General features: G+C 62.7%; 2 protein-coding genes and 1 pseudogene across 3 annotated transcripts; 2 read left to right on the forward strand and 1 right to left on the reverse strand.

Annotated features, from left to right (window-relative positions):
• The first annotated feature begins 384 nt into the window (after positions 1 to 384).
• Positions 385 to 7,747, forward strand: LOC119152321 (annotated as a pseudogene).
• SNCB (synuclein beta) lies at positions 7,490 to 11,840 on the reverse strand. Its single transcript, XM_037398651.1, has 6 exons — positions 11,690 to 11,840; positions 11,425 to 11,552; positions 9,866 to 9,904; positions 9,399 to 9,517; positions 8,472 to 8,561; positions 7,490 to 8,243 (listed from the first exon to the last, which is right to left on the reverse strand). The coding sequence occupies exons 2-6, from the start codon at positions 11,543 to 11,545 to the stop codon at positions 8,211 to 8,213; spliced, it is 402 nt and encodes a 133-aa protein (XP_037254548.1). The 5' UTR covers positions 11,546 to 11,552; positions 11,690 to 11,840; the 3' UTR covers positions 7,490 to 8,210.
• A 460-nt stretch (positions 11,841 to 12,300) lies between these two features.
• EIF4E1B (eukaryotic translation initiation factor 4E family member 1B) lies at positions 12,301 to 14,251 on the forward strand. 2 transcript variants are annotated; one of them, XM_037398650.1, is made up of 7 exons: positions 12,301 to 12,721; positions 12,889 to 12,980; positions 13,084 to 13,179; positions 13,317 to 13,380; positions 13,583 to 13,696; positions 13,807 to 13,946; positions 14,070 to 14,244. In XM_037398650.1, exons 1-7 carry the CDS (start codon positions 12,704 to 12,706, stop codon positions 14,182 to 14,184), a joined length of 639 nt encoding a protein of 212 aa, XP_037254547.1. In that variant the 5' UTR covers positions 12,301 to 12,703; the 3' UTR covers positions 14,185 to 14,244. The 2 variants fall into 2 exon arrangements, with proteins under 2 accessions (XP_037254547.1, XP_037254546.1); XM_037398649.1 differs by having other exon boundaries at positions 12,302 to 12,980; positions 14,070 to 14,251.
• The last annotated feature ends 5,487 nt before the right edge of the window (positions 14,252 to 19,738 follow it).

Here is a 19,738-nt window from a genome sequence, read left to right on the forward strand (position 1 = left end):
CCTAAACACCATATACTTGCTGCCCTAAACACACCTCAAAGCAACAACAGTTGTTCTGAGCCTGAGGGGTCCCAGCCTCCTGTCCCCTCACCCTTAGCCTGAGGCTTTCACCTGTGCTGCGGCTGCACTCTTTGAGGTTCTCGCCACAGCAAAGGCCTGTGTCTGCTGGTAGGAACCTGCTTTCCATTCTGTGGCGATCTGGAGAAACAGGTCTAGCTGAATGCTGATCGCCTATTGCAACTAGATGCTGTTGTTTCAGAAGAGTCAGAGCCTTTCCTACAGTGCCTCTGTGCCATTTGTGGCAAAAAGGCAGGGACTCTTCACTTCTCCTCTCCTTTCCCAGGGGTTTGTTTCAGCAGTTCAATCGGTGTCAATGAAGTAAAAGCCCTGGCTGCATTAATGACATACAAATGCGCTGCAGTGGGTAAGTACAAGGGGAATGTAAAGCATGTGGTGACTTGGACATGGGATGGGGCCGTGATACAGTGAGTCAGAAAAGCTCATTAGATGCTTTGAAAATCAGAAGTGCTCTAGAAGTGCAGGATGTTCCCCTGGGCACGGATGTGCGAGGGCAGGGCTTGCTGTGGCTGCAGAATACACCACTGGCAGTCTGGGATTGTTCGTGTTAATCAGGGAGCGTCAAGCATCGTGCTTCTCAGATGCAGTCTCTGTTCCTGGGTTGTCATGGATTCAGCTCTGGCTGGTGGCGTTTGTGGCAGGCTCAGGGTCTATATCCTGTCCTGCCTTCAGCTCTGCTCTGCAGAGGCTGCATGGCGTTGCAGGGGGGGCTGTGTGTGGCGTGGGGAAGCAGTGGCCCCTTGCCTGGATTCACCAACAAGGTCACGGTTGCTGTAGCAGGTGAGCTGGCAGAGAACATTTCTGCCTTACCCTGTCTTTTCCAGACGTTCTTTTTGGTGGTGCCATGGCGGGTGTGAGGATCAATCCGAGGAAATAGTCGGTGAGTTCACTCCTCTCCTTCCCCCGCCGACAGCCCATAACTCACGCTCCATTTGCACAGCCCTCCCTCTCTGTGCGCATCACAGCAATGCACTCTGGCAAGTGGGGGGAGACGTTTGTAGTGAGTAACACTCACCCAGCAACTGCGAAAAGCAGCTTGGAGGGGGGAGAGGGGTGGCAAACTCTGGTTTATGGGTCAGTGCATGTGACCAGAGGCACGCTGAAGGAGCCTGGAGTAGAGACGTTCCTGCTGCTGCCTGCTGTGCTGGGGGAAGGTGCAAATCACCAAGGGGTTGGAAGGGCAGTGAGCAAAGGGACTAGGAGTTCACACATCTCTTTTTTTCAACCCAGGGACCCCAGCTGCTGTAATTAACTCCTTGGAGACGTAAGGGTGTGCCCTGTACAGGCAGGGCAGGGCAGCTGCCGGATGCTGTACCATGGCTCTGTGATTTTTCTTGGGGCCTGTAGTAACAGCTGTGTTTTGTTGTTCTTGCACAGGAACATTAGCTGGAGGAAATAATGAGGCATTTTACTGTAGAAAAGGCCAAGAAGGGATTTACAGGGGAGGGTGGTTTTGTCCCAGGTCTGTAAGCGGTGTGTGGCTTGCAGGCAGGGGAGCAGGCAGCAGCTGCCTGGCTGGGCAAGCACAGAGGCTGCCACTGCCTCGCTGCCTGTCCACAGCACTCACACCCCTGTGCTCTGCTGTCCATTCACTGCTTTGCTCTGCCCGTGCTGTGAATTTGGAGCAGAGGGAGCCTCGTGCAGTGCCAAGCATGGCAGGGCTGGCCCAGGCTGCCACCCAGCTACTGATGAGCTGGGGTCTCACCTGGGAGTTATCCTCCATCCCCACCAGCGAGCGCAGCCACAGGGAGGAGTGAAAGTTTCTCCTGCCTCAGTGTGTGATAGAGAGCTCAGTGGGTGCTGGTCACAAGGCAACGACCTTTACATTCTCTCTTTACTTGAAAATATTGGGAAAGGACAAAGCAAAGACTCCGTGAAAGCCAAAGCTGTTCATGCCTGAGAGAACCTGGGGACACCCTGGGACATGGGCAGCACCACACTTTGGTCAAGGGACTCCCTGGTGTGCCCAAGGCCATGACCAGCCTGCTGAAACCACCTGGCTGTAACATGCCATTGGTTGGAGCAGATCAATTGAATTGCAAAGACAGGATTTGACAGATTTTTTTACCTCCACAGGGCCTGGGATTGACGTGCTGGTCCCTGATGTCAGTACTGGGTAGTGGGAGATGTCCTGGATAACTGACACATACATCCACACACTGGGGTACCGGGTGAGCTCTGAAAGTGCTGGTTTGGAGCCTGGAATGCCATGAGCACTGTGAGGGTTTGTACCGAGAGGCCCATGCCAGCAAGTTGCTTTAGGTTTAGCTGTGGCTTAGGGGAGCGTGAGGGAAGCTGAGGCTTGGGGAAAGTCCTCTCTAGAGGACTTGCACCAGATGAGACCTTAACCTTCTCTCTTCCCATCCCAGCCTTGCAGGACATAAATGCCCAGGTGCGTGTGACAGGAAAGCCCATCAGCCAGGGTGGCATCCATAGGTGACACCCTGCCACCGGGCACGGGGTCCTGCATGGCATTGAGAACTACATCACCAACACAGACTACATGGACTGCATCGGCCTGAGCCCTGGCTTCCCTGGCAAGACCTTTGTGCTGCAGATGAGTGCTCAGCCTAGCTAGAGCTTTGAAGAGGACAATTCCTCAGGACCTTTCTGCCCCCCCTTTCCAGGAAAGCTTGCAGTCTCAGCTCCTGCAGTGCTGCCTGGACATGACTTCCCAGAGCTCTCCACACTCTGTGACAGCTGGCACGCATTTGAGCAGTGTTTCAGACCTGCTGTGTGTGGATCATTTTCTAAGAGCTGATCCCTTAGAAACTCAAACCAGCAGCCCAGGGGCACTGTGCTGCTCACTCTCAAGGCTTCTCTGTAGCCACCCAGTCACTCATAAAATAGAAGCTGCGACTGACCTTCACCTGTGCATCTGGCAGAGCGGAGGGGTGGCACAACACAGGGGGCTCTGCCAGACCAGATAGAAAGAGCCGACCCCAATGACAACTTCACGTTTCTGTCACCTCCAAACCAGCCACAGAGAGCGGTGATGTTACCTGTGGTGAAGGTCCTGCTTGTGGGTGCACCCCCCATCACTTCTGGGTGCTCTGTGGGTCTGGCCCGCGTTAGCTTTGCCTTGCCCAGCAGCCTGGGAGGTCGCTGGGACTCTGAGGGTGCCAGCCATGCCTTTTCCCTTCTTCTCCCAGGAAGGACCTTCCCTTCCCTGCTCACAACTGTGGTGAGGTGCTTCCCCCTGCTGTAGCTCCAGGAGCTCCTGCTCTCTGCCACGCACTGCTGCCCCAATCCACTGCCCGCTCTGCCCACAGCTGCCTGTTTCCTGCTGTTCCGGCCGCTGTTCTCTGCAAGGCAGAAATAAATCTGGAAACGGCACAGCTGAAGCCTTGCCTGCAGCCGGCAATCCGCGCTTTCTGCGAGCACTCGCTCCCCAGCGCAGCTCCCTGCCGCGGGGAAGAGGCTTTGAACTGAAGCTGCACCTGGAGCTGCTGCCCACAGTGCCCTCGGGAATGGCCCTGCCTTTGCTCATCCCTTTCCTTTCCACACATCTTTCTGCTTCACTGGTACGGCAGAGAGTGAGAAGGCTAAAGTCCTTGGCTATTGTGTGTATAATTTTGCTGTGTTTGGAGACTGGTTTTGAGGTCTCAGGAACCAGGGGTGCCATTAGGAGCTGTACCAAGCTGGCAAGCGCTTTGGGGCAGACAGTGCAAAATCATCTGTTCCTGTAAGAAGGGCTGAGCTACACCCATGGCCCTGCCCTGTGCCGTGCCATGGCAGCTGACTGCTCCCCCTCAGTGTGAGGTGCAGGAGGATTGTTCAAATTGTGCCTAGATGCTGCATGGTGCCCACCAAGGTGTCACGGTCCTGTTAAGTGTTCCGTGCGAAACATGAGGTCTGAGCTTTTGCTTATCCTGAACAGCTCTGGTAGGGAGGCGAGTGCCCAGATCCCTGCCACCAGAACTGGCCTGGTGGGGAGGATCCCAGCAGCAGGGAAAGCAGCCCGTCACTGCTTTTTTCTTTTGTTTCTTCTGCCTGTCTCCTCTCTGCTTTGCTTGTGCTCTCAGATCATTGCAGAAGCTGCCAATGGCCCCACTACACCAGCAGCACATGAGATATTCCTGCAAAGAAACATCCTGGTCATCCCGGTATGACCATACACACACACATGGGGAGATGGTAGGGCCACATGGCATTAGCTGCACTGGTGTGGATCAGGCTGGGCTTTGCCAGGCTCTGGGATCAGGCAGCATTGATGGTGCTGTCTCGGCCTGTTCCCTGCCTTGCCCCCAGGTCCTGAGCACCTCAGGTGCTGGTTTCCCTCCTGAACCCTCCTGGTTCTTGGCTGTAGCAACAACAGGGGGCTCCGGGCCAGCACCAGGATATCCTGTGGTCGCTGACGGGCCAACAGCAAACTGTGCCACATCACATGGGGAGTCACAGCAGCTGGTGTCTCTGCTTAGTGACACTGCAGAGCCAGCGTGGCTCTAAGATTCAGCCATCCAAGTGACCTCAGGACATTGGGCTCTGGCCCAAGGGTATGGGGAGGGACCCAAGGTAGAGGAGGAGAGATCTCCAGATCAACTGTGGCTCTCAGGGTCACCCTAAGCTGCAAATCTGAAAAGCGTGTACTGCCCTTGGCAGGATTTGTATGTGAATGCAGGTGGTGTGACTGCATCCTTCTTTGAGTGGCTGAAGAACCTGAACCACGTTAGCTACAGCTGCTTCAGCTTCAAGTACGAGTAGGAATCCAGCTATCACCTCCTGCAGTCAGTTCAGCACAGCTGGAGCAGTGGTTTGGCAAGGCCAGAGGGGAGATCCCCATCATTCCATCCCCAGAGATCCAGTCTCCTGTGACAGTAAGTGCCTCTAACTGTGGAGGTTTGTCCTGGCTCACTTGTTTCACATTCCCAGATGCTCCTGTCTGCTGCCCCAGTGCTGAAAGCTGAGCTTGTGTCACACACAAAGCTCCCCATGCTCTTATCCCACTGATGGAGGGGATGGGGTGGAGATGCCATGTGTGGTGGTACAGCCCCACCATCTGAGGGTGCTGCTGGCTGCTTCGGGGAGTCCCTTAGGAGCCTGGAACCAGCTGCAGAGGTGGCAAGCCAAGCTTGCACCACCTGTGGTGCTGCTGCACCAAGCAGAGGGGATGTGTTTGATAAATGGGTTTGGGGGGGCAACCTCTAGCCCTTCTCACAAAGGATTTACTTGTTATTTCCATCAGGTTGCCTCAGAGAAGGACATTGTGTATTTGGGACTAGCCTACACCATGGAGCAGTCAGCCAAGGTACCTCCAAGGGCTCTTTCCCCACCCATCCCTGCTCTTGGGTCCCTTTCCTCACTGCAGAGGCTCTGGGCTGTATTTGAAGGTTGCCCACCCACAGCACCCCATCACTACTCCTGGCAGGTCAGCTTGAGGCCTGGGTTCATCTTCATATCCACACTTTGGGTAAAGCCTCGTGCTCAGCAGCATCCCTTGTTGTTACTGGGTCCCTGTCCCACTCCCTGTTCCCACCAATCCATGTTCCCACCAACCTCTGTGCCCCGTTTCCAGGGCTGCTTACACGAGCCAGGGGTGCAGTGCTGGGTGGGGGGTTTTCATGCCACCCCTCACGGAGGTGGCTATGTGCCACGCTCAGCAGTGAGAGTGGTGTGTGTGGAGCCCACCCGTGGGTGCAGGGTCTGTCCCCAGGGGAGTGCTGTGGGGGAGCAGTGAGAGAACATCTCCAGAGCCCCTTGTAGGGGGGTCCAGGTCTTACAGAACAGTCCCCTTGGTCATTTGGTGCAGAGGTGACCTCTCCCCTCTTGGGTGCTCCCAGGTCCTGGCCTGTGCTTGCATGTGTGGCACTGCCTGCACCCTCCTCCCTAGGTCCTCTGCCCGCCCCCCCCCTTGCCCCCAGAGCCTCCCAGCACACACCAGCTCTCCTCTCTCTCCAGAAAATTATGACTGTGGCTGCAAGGTACAACCTGGGCCTGGACCGGAGAACTGCTGCCTACCTGTGTGCTCTGGAGAAGGTGCTCACCGTGTACAACCAGGCCAGCTTCACCTACTGACACAGCACCTGGTAGGGCTGCCCCGGCATCACTGCCAGCCGCACGGTGAGGGTCACAGTCCTGCAGTGCAGGGGGTGCTCAGGACACTGTGTGCTGCACAGAGGGGACATCCTTGTCTCTATAAATGGTTGGCTTGGGCACATTCTCTCCCTGCTGCCGGACTCTGAGCTCTCCTGGGCAGGGGGCTGTCTTCCCTCACACCCCCTCTGCCCCAGCCCCTTTACAGCCCCCTGGGCACTGGGGGAAGCTGTGCTGATGCTCGTTTGGGTCTGTTTGCCCATGATTGGCAGAACTGGACAAGGGAAGAAGAAAACGCGATTAGCTGTAGAGGAGGGGACAACCCATGGCACAGCCAGCCCCAGGAACAGCTGTCTTGGTCCATTTAGTAACACACGCTGGGCGCTGCGAGCACTGCTGCAACTGGCGCATACAGAGACAGCAGAGCCAGGGTGGAGATTTGCAGGCATCAGCAAACCTGTTGTGTGTCCATGCTGACTGCTGCAGCTTCACTCTTTGCTGGCAAAGCTGGTGAGCTAGCACTGATGGGGATTTAATCTGATATTCATGGGAGGGAGACTCAGCCCAGCCTCTCACCCCAGCCTGTGCTGCAGTCAAGGGGCTAGAGGCTGGCTGGGTACTCAGGCTGGGTTGGTGGACCCGTCCTGGGGGAGCTGAAGGCCCAAGGACTGCGCTCGGGTGGGCACAGGACCCACTGCTGTGGTGGACATCGTGTAGTGCTGTGTGGCAGTCATCTTCCCTTGAGGTTGTCACACTGCAGCCGAGCGAGCTGTGGGTGCTAGCCATGTCCCTGGCCCCCTGAGGGGAGCAAGGTTACATCAGAAAGTAGGGACAGCAGAGGAGAGGCTCCCCTTTGCTCTGCGCTTCTAGCACAAGACCAGGGTGCACCTCTGGGAGGTGCCTCATGAACAGCAGCACATCCTGCTGCAGGGAGGACGGGGGAAGCCGGTGCCCAGCACCTGAACCCCCTCTGCTAGCACAGCCAGCATCTCCTGGCAGGGAACCCGTGCTGAAGCCCAGGACTATGTCTAGCCTTGTTCTGGCTTGCGGTCCTCAGCCCCAAAGGCCCCCTGCATTCACCTTCAGATGCAAAGCACCGCAGCCAGCACACAAACAGGTGGCACAGGGACACTGCCCATGTCCCAGCCTCAGCTATAGCGCAGCTGGAGGCCCAGGACACAGTGACCTGCTGCTGACACAGCAGCAAGCAGACAGGAAGGCATCTTGTCCTAACAAGGACCCAGTCCTGCCCACTGCCGCAGCCAGAAGAGGCCAACTAGTCTGCCCCAGCCCCTCATTCCTCTTCCCAAACGAGCCCTGTCACCAAAGCGCAGGACCACCCCTCTCCCCAGGGAACCCACAACCAGGACCAGGGGGCTACAGACAAGAGTTGGCTTTATTCACAGAAACGGGGGCAGCTGTGTCACTGGCAGCTGCCCTCGTATTGCACATCCAGCAATGGGGGTGGGGGGGATATCCATGCCACGTCACAACACAGCGTCGGCACTATGGGACCTCAGGGGGGGCGCAGGCACCGTCACCATCCAGCAGGCTGGGGAGCGGGTTTGGGCGCCAAGGGTTCACAAAGGCAAAAGACCCGTCCACACATAGATAGAGAGATATATATAAAAAAAAATAGTTCCACGATGACCAGAGCAGAACCACAGGGACATGCGTGCAAGCAAAATGTACAGCAGCCCGCGAGCAGGTAAACATGCTTTGTACAGACACAGACACATCAGGACGCAGCCAGGGTTTATGGCGCTGGGAGGGATACAGAGCGATAAACCCGGGCTTCACAGACGCACGCACGCACGCACGCACACACACCAGCCCCTGCAGGCAGCACCCACGGCTTGGGCACACGCTAGGGCTCGGGGGCTTAGACACGGCAGGTTTTTCTCACTGCTAGACATGGTACAGCGACACAGACACGGTCCCTTGGAACGGAACTGGAGGAAGAACTCGTGAGCGAACGGGGCAGGGGCACCCCTGCTCCTCCCTGGCACGCAAGCACTGGCCAGGGCCGGCTGGGGAGGAGCAGGGAGCTACCGGCGGTTCGTTGTGCTGCTGGTGGAAGAGGCAAGGACGAGGGTCCATTATGCCTCTGGCTCGTATTCCTGGTATTCCTCCTGTGGGATGGGGGGAAAAAAAGCCAGTGAGAGAGCTCAGGTGGGGCACAGAGCCCCTGTTCCCCCCAGCCCCATGCCAGCCTGCCTGTAAGGCTGCAGGGCTAAGTGCATGGGGCACCTGAGAGCAGGTAGGCTCCAGGCTTTGCTCTGGACAGCAGTGGCCACCGGTGCGCTGAGCGCTGGCACACCGTGCCCTCTGTGGTGCCCTGTGCCCCCCTGTCTCCTCACCTGTGGGGGCTCCTCGTAGTTCTCCCCCTCTGGCTCCAGCAGCGGCTCGACCAGCGGCTCCTCAACAGCCTCCTGGGCCACCTCCTCTGGCTGGGGGTGAACCAGGGGGTCAGTCCAACGCACCCAGCCCCCCACAAAGCATCCACATTCTCTGCCCCTGCCAGACTGGGGGGACATGGCAGAGACCAGCAACACACCCAGGACACTGGGGGCTCCATGCGGGGGGCACCAGTGGGACCCAGTGGGCACCCTGGCCACACACCAGCCCACCTAGCTGGGGGATGACAGGCAGGGGTCCGTGGGAGCAGAGCGTGGGTGTGCGCATCCCTGCCCCACTCCCAGCCTCAGCCCCAGGCAGGCCATGGCTGCTGGCACATGGGGGCTCCAGGTGCTGGCAGGCCTGTGGGAGCATCCTGCATCCCTAGCTGGGGAGGGCGGTGCTGGGTAACCCCTCCCCGGGGCTGGCAGAGTGGCTGGCGGGAGGGAAAGGGGGACAGCCGATCCCCCCCGTGCAGCAGCGGCGGTGGCCTCATTTCTTCAGCTGATGCTATTTTGGGCTAAGCTGGAAGCCAACAGCTCATGGGGGCGGTGAGATGCGAACCCGCTGCCCCTCCCCGTCCCTCCACTCCCGCAGCTGTCAGGTCACCTCGCAGCTGCTGGAGCGATGCATCGCGGCCCCGCGCTCCAGGCTGCCATGCAGGAGCCCACGCATGCACACGTCCGCAGCGGCCACGGCATGCAGCCAGCACGCTCGGGGCAGCGACATGTCCCTGCCCTGGGCACAGGCAGGGCAGCTGGGGATCTGCAGGATCCCTCCCATGGGGCTGGGGAGTAGCCAAGGGGCTCCCCACCAAGCCTGGGGACGTCCCAGCCTCCCCGTGGGCCTCCCCGTGGGCATGGCAGTGGCCTGGGGCGGGGGTGTCTCACCTTCAGGTCCGCAGGGAACTCCTCCTTCTTCACCAGCCCAGTGGCTGCTGCAATGTTGCCAGCGCCCGAGAACGCAGCTTCTCCCAGCTGGGACGCCTGCTCCTTAGCTTTCTCAGCCACTGGAAGAGCCACGGGTGCCTGTCAGTGCCCCCCCCGTGCCAGGGAGGGGTGCCCGGCCACTGCCCCATGCCCCACGCCACACGGGGGGCTAGCAGGTTGTCGCTGGGCAGGATCAGACCCTCCCCATCTCCCTGCCAGGGCGCTGGGGAGGGGAGGGGGTCAGGATGCTGCTCTGCAGCTGGGCAGGGAGTGTGAGCAGCCTCCACAAATCCTTTGTTGCGGGCCCTATTATGTAAGAGGCTTTGGCTGGGTGACATCAGCCCCTCAATTAGCCTCTGATCTCGTTAGCACCGCAGCACTCTTGGGGCCAGAGGGGTACGGTGGTGGGGAGCTGGAGGGAACCGTACCTGAGGTGACGCCTTGCACCACACCTTGGGTTTTACTCCCTGGGGGTAGAAAGAGACAGAGATGGGGTTAGAGGGGCCAGCGGCCAGGCGGTGCCACGCGCTGTGCCTGGGACCCTGGCACGGCATTGTGAGCTGGGGCAACATCCTGCCCACGGCCCAGCCCAGCCACGCCAGGGCAGCTGGGGGGCCAAGCACCCACACGGCTCCGGTCCCTGCAGGAGCCCGAGCTGGGCAGCATTGGGGCCACCACCACATGCCACGAGGGCAGAGACCCTGTGGCCCAGCGCCGTGCTGGGGCACAGCCCCACGGGGTGAACACCGGCCATGCCGCTGAGCAAAGCCTCCCACGGGAGCTGGCATCCACACCCAGAGCTGGTGCCAGCACGGCACGGGCAGCCCCACAGCTGGCACAGCCTGGGGCCAGGTGCCGCCGCTGGCCATGCCGACCCTGCCAGGCTGCTTCAGGCAGAGCAACACCACCCGCAGATGACAGGACACCCCACGGGATGGGTGCAGGGTGCCTGCGACAGGGGGAATAGCAGAGGCTGGCTAGCTCCTGCAGGATGGGGCCTCGGGGAGCTTCTTGAGCCGCTGGATGCCCATCCAGAGCACGCACTCCTGGGCAGAGTGGGGGTCCAGGGCAAGCACCCACCACCACCACCCAGGGCAACAGCTCCAGGGCCTCAGCCCTTCCGCAGAGCTGGTGCCCTCCGGAGCAGGATGGAGCCCCAGCCCTGCGCCTTCCCTCCTGCTGCAGGCAGGAGCGGCCACAGCGCCCTGCCCAAGCAGCCCAACGCCACAGCCCAGAACGCAGCCTGCCCGGGGGCTGCCTCCTCCCTGCCAGCGGCACCTTCTAGGATTTGGCCCCGAATGGACCCCAGCCCCGAGGGGCAGCGCAGAGGGACCCCCCAGCCACCAGGCTGGGTGTAGGGGAGATGCCAGCAGAGCCGCGGTGTGGGATGTGCTCCTGGGCACGACCTCTCCAAGGGGAACAAACGTGTCCCCAGCCCCGCTGGTCTGAGCCGGGCACATCCCAGCACGGCGGTCCCCTCCTCCATCATGGTCCCTCCACGCTCCTGCCCCAGAGCATCCCCGGCAGGGAGCCACGGGGCACTCGGGCTCAGACCACCGGAAGCCCCAGGGGGTCCGGTCCCCGGGGGTCCCATCCCCTCAGCCTGGGGACTTGCCAGGTCCTGCCCCTGCCCGCGGGGCCCAGTCCTCCCCCCCCCCCCCGCAGATGCCCCGCGGGCAGAGCACTGCAGCCACCGGCCCGCTGCCCCGGGGCACCCCGCCGCAGGGGGGTCCCGGTGGGGCAGTGACAGGCGGGGGCGGGGAGCGGGGCCGGGGACAGGGACGGGGGGGCCGGCGGGCAGACGGGCAGGAGGACGCAAGGGCAAACGCAGGAGCTGGCAAGGGCAGGCAGAGGGGCCGGCGGGGCATGCAGGGGGACGGGCAGGGATTAGCCGGGAGGCAGGAGGAGGCAGGAGGGGGCAGGCAGGGGGCAGGCAGGGGGCAGGCAGGGGGCAGGCAGGGGGCAGGCAGGCCGAGCCGGCCCTTACCGACATAGAGGACCCCCTCCTTGGTCTTCTCGGCGGCCTCGGCCACCCCCTGCTTGGTCTTCTCGGCGGCGGCGACCACCCCCTCCTTGGCCTTGGACAAGCCCTTCATGAACACCTCCATGGCGGCTCTGCGGGGAGAGGCCGCACGGCTTCACCCCGCCCCGGCCCCCCCGGCCCGGCCCCGCTCCCGCCCGCCCCGCGCATCCCCGCGCCCCCGGCCCCGCCGCCCGCCCGCCCCCGGCCCCGGCCCCGCTGCCCGCCCGACCTGGCTCGCTGGCGGCGCGGACGGGCGGGCCGGGCCGGGCCGGGCCGGGCTGCGGCGGGGCGGGCTCAGTGCGGCTGTGCCGGGGCCGCGCTGCGCTGCGCCGCGCTGCGCCGTGATGCGCGGGGGGGACCGCGCCGCGCCGGGCTGAGCCGGGCTGAGCTGTCCCGGCCGTGCGGGGCCGTGCGGAGCCGTGCCCCGCCGTCCCCGCCCCGCACGGCAGCGGCACCCCCGGCCCTGCGCCGGCTCCTGCCCGCACGGCTCGGCACCCCCGGGACGGGCCCATCGCGCCGAGCCTTCTCCCCATCCCCACCTGGCCTGATCCCTTCCCACGCTGTCGTGCCCCGGTCCCCATCACGTCCCGTTCCCACCCCACACTCTCCCCATCCCATCTCCTCCCGATCCTGATCCCATCTCGTCCTGATATCATCCTCTCCCCTCTACAGGCTGTCCCCATCTCTGTCCCCTCCATGTTCTACCCTGTCCCTACGCTATTCCCGTCCCCATCCAATTTTGATCCCATCCCCTCCTCATGGCCTCTTCCCACCTCATCCCACCCTGTCCCCACCCCATCCAATTTTGATCCCATCCGCTCCCCATCACATCCCACCCTCTCCCCATCCCATTCCACTCCCATCCCCTGTTGTTCCCATCCCATCCTACCCTGATCCCATCCTCTCCACCACATCCCATCCCAAACCCCCATCCCGATGCTATCTCACATACGTGCCTTGTGCCACACCATCTTGATTCCATGCCACATTGTCCCCACCTTACCTCGTCCTGCCCCCCATCCTGATCCCATCCCGCCCTGATCTCCTGCTCTCATCCCCCAGCTCCCTGCCCTAGGGGGGGATCCCCCAATCTCCCTGCTCCCCGGGAGAGGCAGGCCTGGTACCCCCTCCCCAGCACACCACCCTCCCACCCCACCAGCTGCAGCTGGGATGGCTGCCTCATCCCGCCCACCTGTGGCCACTTAAGAGCCAGGGCAGCTCAGGGGAGCCTGTGCTAGCCAGGATGGCTACGGGGGAGCAGGTGAGTGCTCTCCCTGTGGGCTGGGCCTGGCAGCAGAGTCTAGGCAGCCCTGCTGTCTCCTTGGGGCTCCCAGCTGTGGGATCTGTGTCATGGGGGGGGGCTGGGGGGCTGCAGGCTCCCTGATGGAGTGCCTGTGGGGCTCCTCGGGGCTGTCCCTCCTTCCCCAGAGGAGGCAAGATGAGCGGCGTCAGCGGCAGAGGGCTCAGCAGCGAGAACTGCTCCTGGCAGAAAGCCTGGGCAAGCACCCTCTGCAAAACAGGTAGGGGGGGGGGGGCTGGCCATGGGCAGCCCCTCCTGGTGCTGGGAGGGAGGTCCCAGGGCTGGATGGGGGCTCCAGCATGGCTGACATCCCCCCTCCCCAGGTGGGCACTGTGGTTCTTCAAGAATGACAAGAGCAAGATGTGGCAGGCAAACCTGCGTCTCGTCACCAAGTTCAGCACTGTAGAGGACTTCTGGGCGTGAGTGAGCCACAAGCGGGCAATATGCTCCCTCTGGAGAGGCCCTGATGAGGGGGTCTGGGCTAGAGGAGAGTGCTTAGGGGTCCCTGAGGCACCTCTTCTCACCTGCTTCTGTGTCTTGTCTCCACCCGGCACAGGCTGTACAACCACATCCAGCTTGCCAGCAAGCTCACATCTGGCTGTGACTACTCCCTCTTCAAGGTGTGACACCCCCGCCACTGCAGTCCCTCCTCAGAGCTCCCTGCAGCACCCAGCATTATGGGGCCACACTGGGTGCCAGTGGGGCTGGCAGGGTGTCCTGGCCATAGGGTGGGAGGGGAAGGCTGGCTGGGTGCTCACAGCTCCCTGAGCTAGCTCTGGCCAGGTACTTGGTGCCCCTGACCATCCCCTTGCCCATCCCTAGGATGGCATTGAGCCCATGTGGGAGGACAGCCAGAACAAGCGTGGCGGGCGCTGGCTCATCACCCTGGCCAAGCAGCAGCGGCACACCGAGCTGGACCGTTTCTGGCTGGAGACGGTGAGTGTGGTCCTGCTTGGGCTGCCCCGCTGGGTCCTGGCAGCGGTGCTTCCCCTGTCGCAGTGTTGAGCCCTAGTGGGGACTGTCCTGGGCTCCCCTTCTCCCGGCAGTTGCTGTGCCTCATTGGAGAGATGTTTGACGAGTACAGCGATGAGGTGTGCGGAGCAGTCATCAACATCCGTGCCAAGGGGGACAAGATAGCCATTTGGACTCGGGAAGCAGAGAACCGGGAAGGGGTCACCCACATCGGGTAATGCAGCTTTGGGGCGGGGGGGCTGCGCAGGGCCAGGTTTGGGGGGATTGGAGTCCCTGGGCAGGGACCCTGTGGGAGAAGTGATGCTGCCCCATTCACACAACCCCTTCCCTCCTCCAGGCGTGTCTACAAGGAGCACCTGGGCTTGTCACAGAAGGTGTCCATCGGATACCAGGCCCATGCAGACACAGCCACCAAGAGCAGTTCCCTCACAAAGACCAAGTTTGTGGTGTGACTGTGGGGGGAGCAGGGCACTGCCCACAGGGTCCTCCTGTCCTATTCCACAATGAATGCCTGCAGCTGAGCATGGTCTGTGTGTCCAGGGCTGGGCCAGGGTTCTGGCACCCTGGGTTGGCTTTTTCTTGGGGGGGGGTGGGGGGGTGGGGTGTGTCCTGGGAGGGGGACAATGCAATGCCATATCCTGTACCCACCTGCTGGGTGAACAGGGCTGGGAGCACAGAGTTGGCATCACTGTGGGCTTGGGGCACTGTGTGTGTCCCAGTGCCCCTCCCCCTGGGGCTGTGGGGGTGTCCCTTTGCTCTGGGGGCCCTGGGTAGCCCTCAGGAGGATGCTGGGCTCTGTCCTCCCCTGGCCCAGGCATGGGCACAGCTCGCTGCCCTGTGAGCCTGGGTGTGGGAAGGGGGTACCAGAGCCCAACTTCTCTGGGTCAGCTCAGCCTGGGGAGCTGGTCCCCATCTTTCCCAAGCCCCTGCACATTGGTGGGACATGGGTCTGCCTTTTTGGGAAGACCAGCTCCCTAGCTGCGGGCAGCCCAGTGTCCTCGCAGAGTTGGTGCTGGGGCTGTGGCACAGCATCCTCCTCATGCTGTTTGCTCACATCCCTGCCACAGGCACCTGCAGCCCAGGTGGTATGAAGCTTATTTGCTTCCCAAGGGTTTATTGGTATCAGACCCGCTGGCTCACAGCCCCAGTCCGTTGAGCCCTGGGAGTTTGCTGGTTCCTCCTTTCCATGGCCCTTACCCCCTGTTGTCCCTCCTGCCTGTCCTGGCACTGGCTGCAGAAGGGCTCCCTTACTCCTCTCCTTCCTGCTCCAGCCCATGCCCTGTCCTTTAATTTTCTATTTGTGTTTTTGATCACTGGGTCTGACTTCCATCCTCCCCCTCTCCTCCATTCAGGTTTTTGAGGTGGAGGTGCCTGCTCACCTCCTGACAGTGGGGCCATGGCACCCTGGGACCGTGGCTGTCTGCAGTGAAGCCCCACCAGCTTTCATGGAGATGCTGAGCCCTGCCGTGCTCTGGGCCACTACCATGGCTGCACATAGCTGTGTCCCTGGGACTTGGCTGCCCTTCTCTGGGGCCACAGGGGCAGCTGTGCCAGGGCTCTGCCTGCCCTCCACCACCCCGTGTTGCCCCCTGTGCCAGCCAAGAGATGCTGCCAGAGCAGGGAGGGGGGAGCTCGTCCCTGGCACGCAGCATGCCAGGCAGCATCCCCATGTCCTTGCATCATGTGCTGGCCCTGAGCTGCCTTTCTGCGCAGGACAAAGGGGACAGGACCCTGCTGCCCTCCCCTGTAGGGCACCCAGGCCAGGGGTGCTGCAGGCAGCACCCACCCCACGGCCGGCAGCAGGACCGAGGGGGCACGGCTGAGGTGTCTGCAGGCGGGGGGGGTCGGGGGCACTGAAGAGAGAAGGCGGGCGGGGCGCTGCCTGCGCTGCCTGCGCTGCCTGCGCTGCCTGCGCTGCCTGCGCTGCCGGCCCCTCGCCACGCGATGGTGCCGCTCGCCCGGCCTTGGCCAGCTCGGCACGGCAGCGCTGGCAGCCGGCCCTGGCGGTGGGCCCGCAGAGCTGCCCCCACGCCCCGGAGAGGGGCAGGCAGGAGCGAGTGGGGCACGGGCTGCCCCGGCTGAAGCTGGGGCCGGGGGCCGGAGGCACGTGGGGTGCCGGGACCCCCCATCCACCGCACTGTTAATGGCACCTGTTTGTGCCACCACCCCAGCAGTGGCAGCGTGAAGTGGGTGAGGGCCGGGGGCTGCCTGTCCCTCTGTCCCTTCAACCTGCTCCACTGCCTGGCCCGGCTCCCACCGGGGGCTGCCCCCCAGGCCAGGCTGGCATGCTGTCCCTGTCCCCTCACTGCCGTCCTGGGTGCAATGGGGTGCCCTGTGCCCCGCCATGCCGGGAGGCCAAGGTTACCTGGGGCAGGCAGGGGGGCTGGTGGCAGAGGCTGTGGCGCAGTGCCGAGGTTCATTGCCATTCACGTGCAGCCGCGGTGGGGTTTTGTTTGATTGGAAAAGTAATAGGGGCCATCTATCTCCACGGCTTTATGGGCTCAAAGCAGCCCAGCCAGCTGGGGGGCTGGCAGTGCCCCCCTAGAGCCCATCCTTTGGTGACATGATGGCCTCCATCCTCAGCTCCTGCACTTCAGGGTCCCTACTTGGGGGACAAAGGGGGGTGGGAGGCACTCGGGGACCCCCCAGATAGGGACAGCAGTTGCCAGGAGCCACTGAGCGAGCACAGCAGTGCCAGGGCTGCCCCCAGCCTGTTTCACGCTGGGCAGCTGTCCCAGCTGGCAGCCAAGCTGGCAGCCCTGTCAATAATCATAATTAAAAATTAATACTAATCAAAAGGGAGAGGCAGATGGCAGCAGACATGCGGCAGGGCTGCAGGTGGGGGCAGGGGGCAGTGAAGGCATGAGGGCTGGCAAGGACAGAGCTGGGGGACCAGGGGTTGCGTTGGGCAGGAGATACAGGTCAGGGTGCTGTGGCACCCAGTGGGGCTGGGGAGGATGCGGGGTCAGGGACATACGTGGCACCACAGGGATGGGGAATGTGGGGCTGGGGAGGATGCGGGGTCAGAGACATGCATGGCACCGCAGGGATGGGGAATGTGGGGCCAGGGTCGCTGTGGGGCACAGCAGGGGTGGGCACAGCAGCATGGCGCTGGGCTGGTGCAGGGATGGTGACCCGTGTCCCCTTCTCCAGGCAGGCGGTGCAGGTATGTGGTGCTGGGTGCCCATGCAGGGTCACCTTGCCGGCAGCTGGCGTGCAGCCAGGGCCAGGCGCCGCTGGCCCACGACTCAGCTCGGCAGGCTGCCAGCACAGCCTCTATCTACGCCACCGGCTCTGGCAGCTCCGGCAGCAAGGACAGATCCTTCCCCGGGCACGCACCTGGTGCCAGGATGGGTGCAGACACCCATCCCGTTGCAACCAGTGGGTGCTGCAGGGTTAAAATCCCCCGAAGTAACTGGGGAAGGAGCTGCTGGCTCCGTGGCTGGCGCGTGGGCCGGGAAGAACAGGCAGCGCTGGCTCACTGTGGGAGTGGGCAGGCAGCGCGGCTGCTGGCGCTGGGGCTGCACCACACTGTTCCCATGGTGTCTGTGCCCACCTTCCTGCCCCATCACCCTCCTGGGGCCATGAGGGTGCTCTGGGCCCTGGTAGGGGGGACATGGGCATGCAGGGGACCTCCATCCCTGGGTACCACTAGCATCCTCTGAGCACTCCTGGGGGGACAAGCCCCCATGAGGTGCCCCATGCCTTCTCTGCCCACCCTGCCAGGCCCTGGTGAGGGTGCAGGCTGAGCTTGTCCTCCATCCAGAATCAGCATGGCGTGTGAGGAGGGGTACCCAGGGTGAGGGGCACCTACAGCACAGCGTTCCCATGACAACCTCCATGGAGACAGCAGTCAGTGTGGGAGATGTGGGAGGCAAGGGGCCCATGGACCCCTTCATGCTTGGTCTCCCGCACCAGGCAGGACACAGCAGGGTGCAGCAGAGGGGCTGCACCCATGGGTCTTGCTCCTGGTCTCGGGCTCTGCCTGCTGATCCTGTTCCCTGCCTGCTGTCCCTGCAGTGTGGAGCAGGCAGGCATGGCAGGGCTGGTGCTGCCTGCCCATGCTGGGCTGCTGCCCTCCGACAGCTGGTTTGCACAGAGGGCTGCAGAGCACAGTTTGCACAGCTGGGTTTGCACGGTGGGGTTGACATGGTGGGCTTTGTGTGGAGAGGTTGGCACGGTCGGGAAGGGGTTAAGTGCCTGCAGGGCCATCCCCAGTGCCAGCAGCAGAGGAGGTGGAGAGGGAACATTAAATCCTGCCCTGTGCTGCAGGGAGCCTGTACCTGAGAAGAGCCCCTTGCTGTCAGTTCTCATCTGGATGACAACCAGGCTCCTGCAACATGGCTGAGCACTCTCCTTCCCCGCGGGAACGGACTGGCACGTCCTGCTTGGCAGAGGCAGGCGAGGGGAGTGGGAAGGTGGGATGGGGACAGGGATAGGCATAGGGACAGGACATGTGTGGCCACAGACCTGCAGGCATCAGACCTGCAGGTATGGCTGCAGCACAGTGCTGTAGCAAGCTGCAGGCAGCGCCCTGCTGCTGGCAGAGCTGTCCCCACCACCCTGCCCTGTGTCCCTTGCCCATGACCCCTTTGGGATTTGCTCTGCTGGCCCTGTACTATGGCCTGGGTGCCCCTCGTCTGTGTGGCACATGCCCGCAGGGTTTTGTCCCCTCCCAGGCACCGTGCCCATGCTGTCCCCAAGCCTTCAGCACAGGCACGGTGCAGCCCTGTCCCTTGCCTGCACCGGCCAATGCAGCCAGCTCTAAGGGACCAGCTTGCACCTCCCTCAACACAGATGCATCCCAACAGCTGCTAATTGAGCCCCCCCACCCCGGCTTCATTAACACCCCCAGGTCCTCCCAGCGTGGCAAAGGGACCACTCACTCTCCTGGCTCGGGGGGAGCAGCTGCAATCCCCAGAGCTGCTGGGGCACAGGGCACACAGCAGGCAGTGCCACCGGTGCCTGTCCTTCCCCTCCTGGCCCTGTGAACCCTGGTGTTCCCTTGGAGTGGGCTGGTGATGCTGCAGCCCACAGCCCCCCCCCCCCCCCCCCCCCGCCAGCACCCAGCTGTGGGGTCGGGGGGGCTGCCAGGCTCCCTACCTGGTTCCCTGCCTGGCTCCCTGATTGCCCACCCCAGTGCCACATCTCTGGCTGGGAGGGCTGGTGTTTCCCGGGCGGTCGATGCGTCCATCGATCCCACGCAGCTCCGCCGGCTGCTCTCCCACTGCCCTGCTAATTAATTGTCTGCTGCTACTGCTGCTGCGGGAGCGCCAGGGACTCAGGGTGCCTGGGCTGCTTGCACCCTGCCCTGCCCCACACATGGCCTTGGAGGCCCTGCAGATGCTGGCACCCACCTCAGACCCACACCTGACCCACCTGTGCCAAAGAGCAGGGGATCTGTGTCAGGCTGGGGAGGGGACTTGTAAGCCGTGGGCTGGGGTGAGGGGCACAAGGGACTGACAGTGGTAGGGGACAGCATATGGCCACTTCCAGCCCCTCCGGCTGCCCCTGTCCAGGACACCCTCCTGCTGCTCGCAGCCATGCCAGCCCCCAGCCAGGCATGGGGACAGGGATGGGGACAGTGACGCTGCCTTTGTGCCAGGCTGTAATGAGTTTTCTGCTTGGCTGCTTGGATAGAAAATCCCAGCCAGAGGACGCAAAGAGCCCCTCTGAGTCCCCGCAGCCTCCTGCCCCTGCGCAGCCCAGCGCGTATGGAGATGTCCCTGCCCCAGCACCCACGCTACTGCCACGGGGGGCATCAGCACCAGCTCTGGCCGGGAGCACCCACTGAACTGGCTGGCACGGGGCACCCCATGGGGTGACAGGCAGTGCCTTCACTACGTGTTCACCCCACTCCCCCTTTCCCAGCCCCACACTGCCGCTGGTGCAGCCACCCTACGCCCAGGCTGGGGGTGCCAGGCACAGCCCTGAGGACCCCAGCCTATGTGCCACTACCGTGCCCACCCTGCTGTCTGCCCAAGCACAGACACCCAGCACTGCTGG

Source organism: Falco rusticolus, chromosome 8 (genome assembly GCF_015220075.1).
Source record: "Falco rusticolus isolate bFalRus1 chromosome 8, bFalRus1.pri, whole genome shotgun sequence".
In the NCBI taxonomy this organism is placed as follows: Eukaryota; Metazoa; Chordata; class Aves; order Falconiformes; family Falconidae; genus Falco; species Falco rusticolus.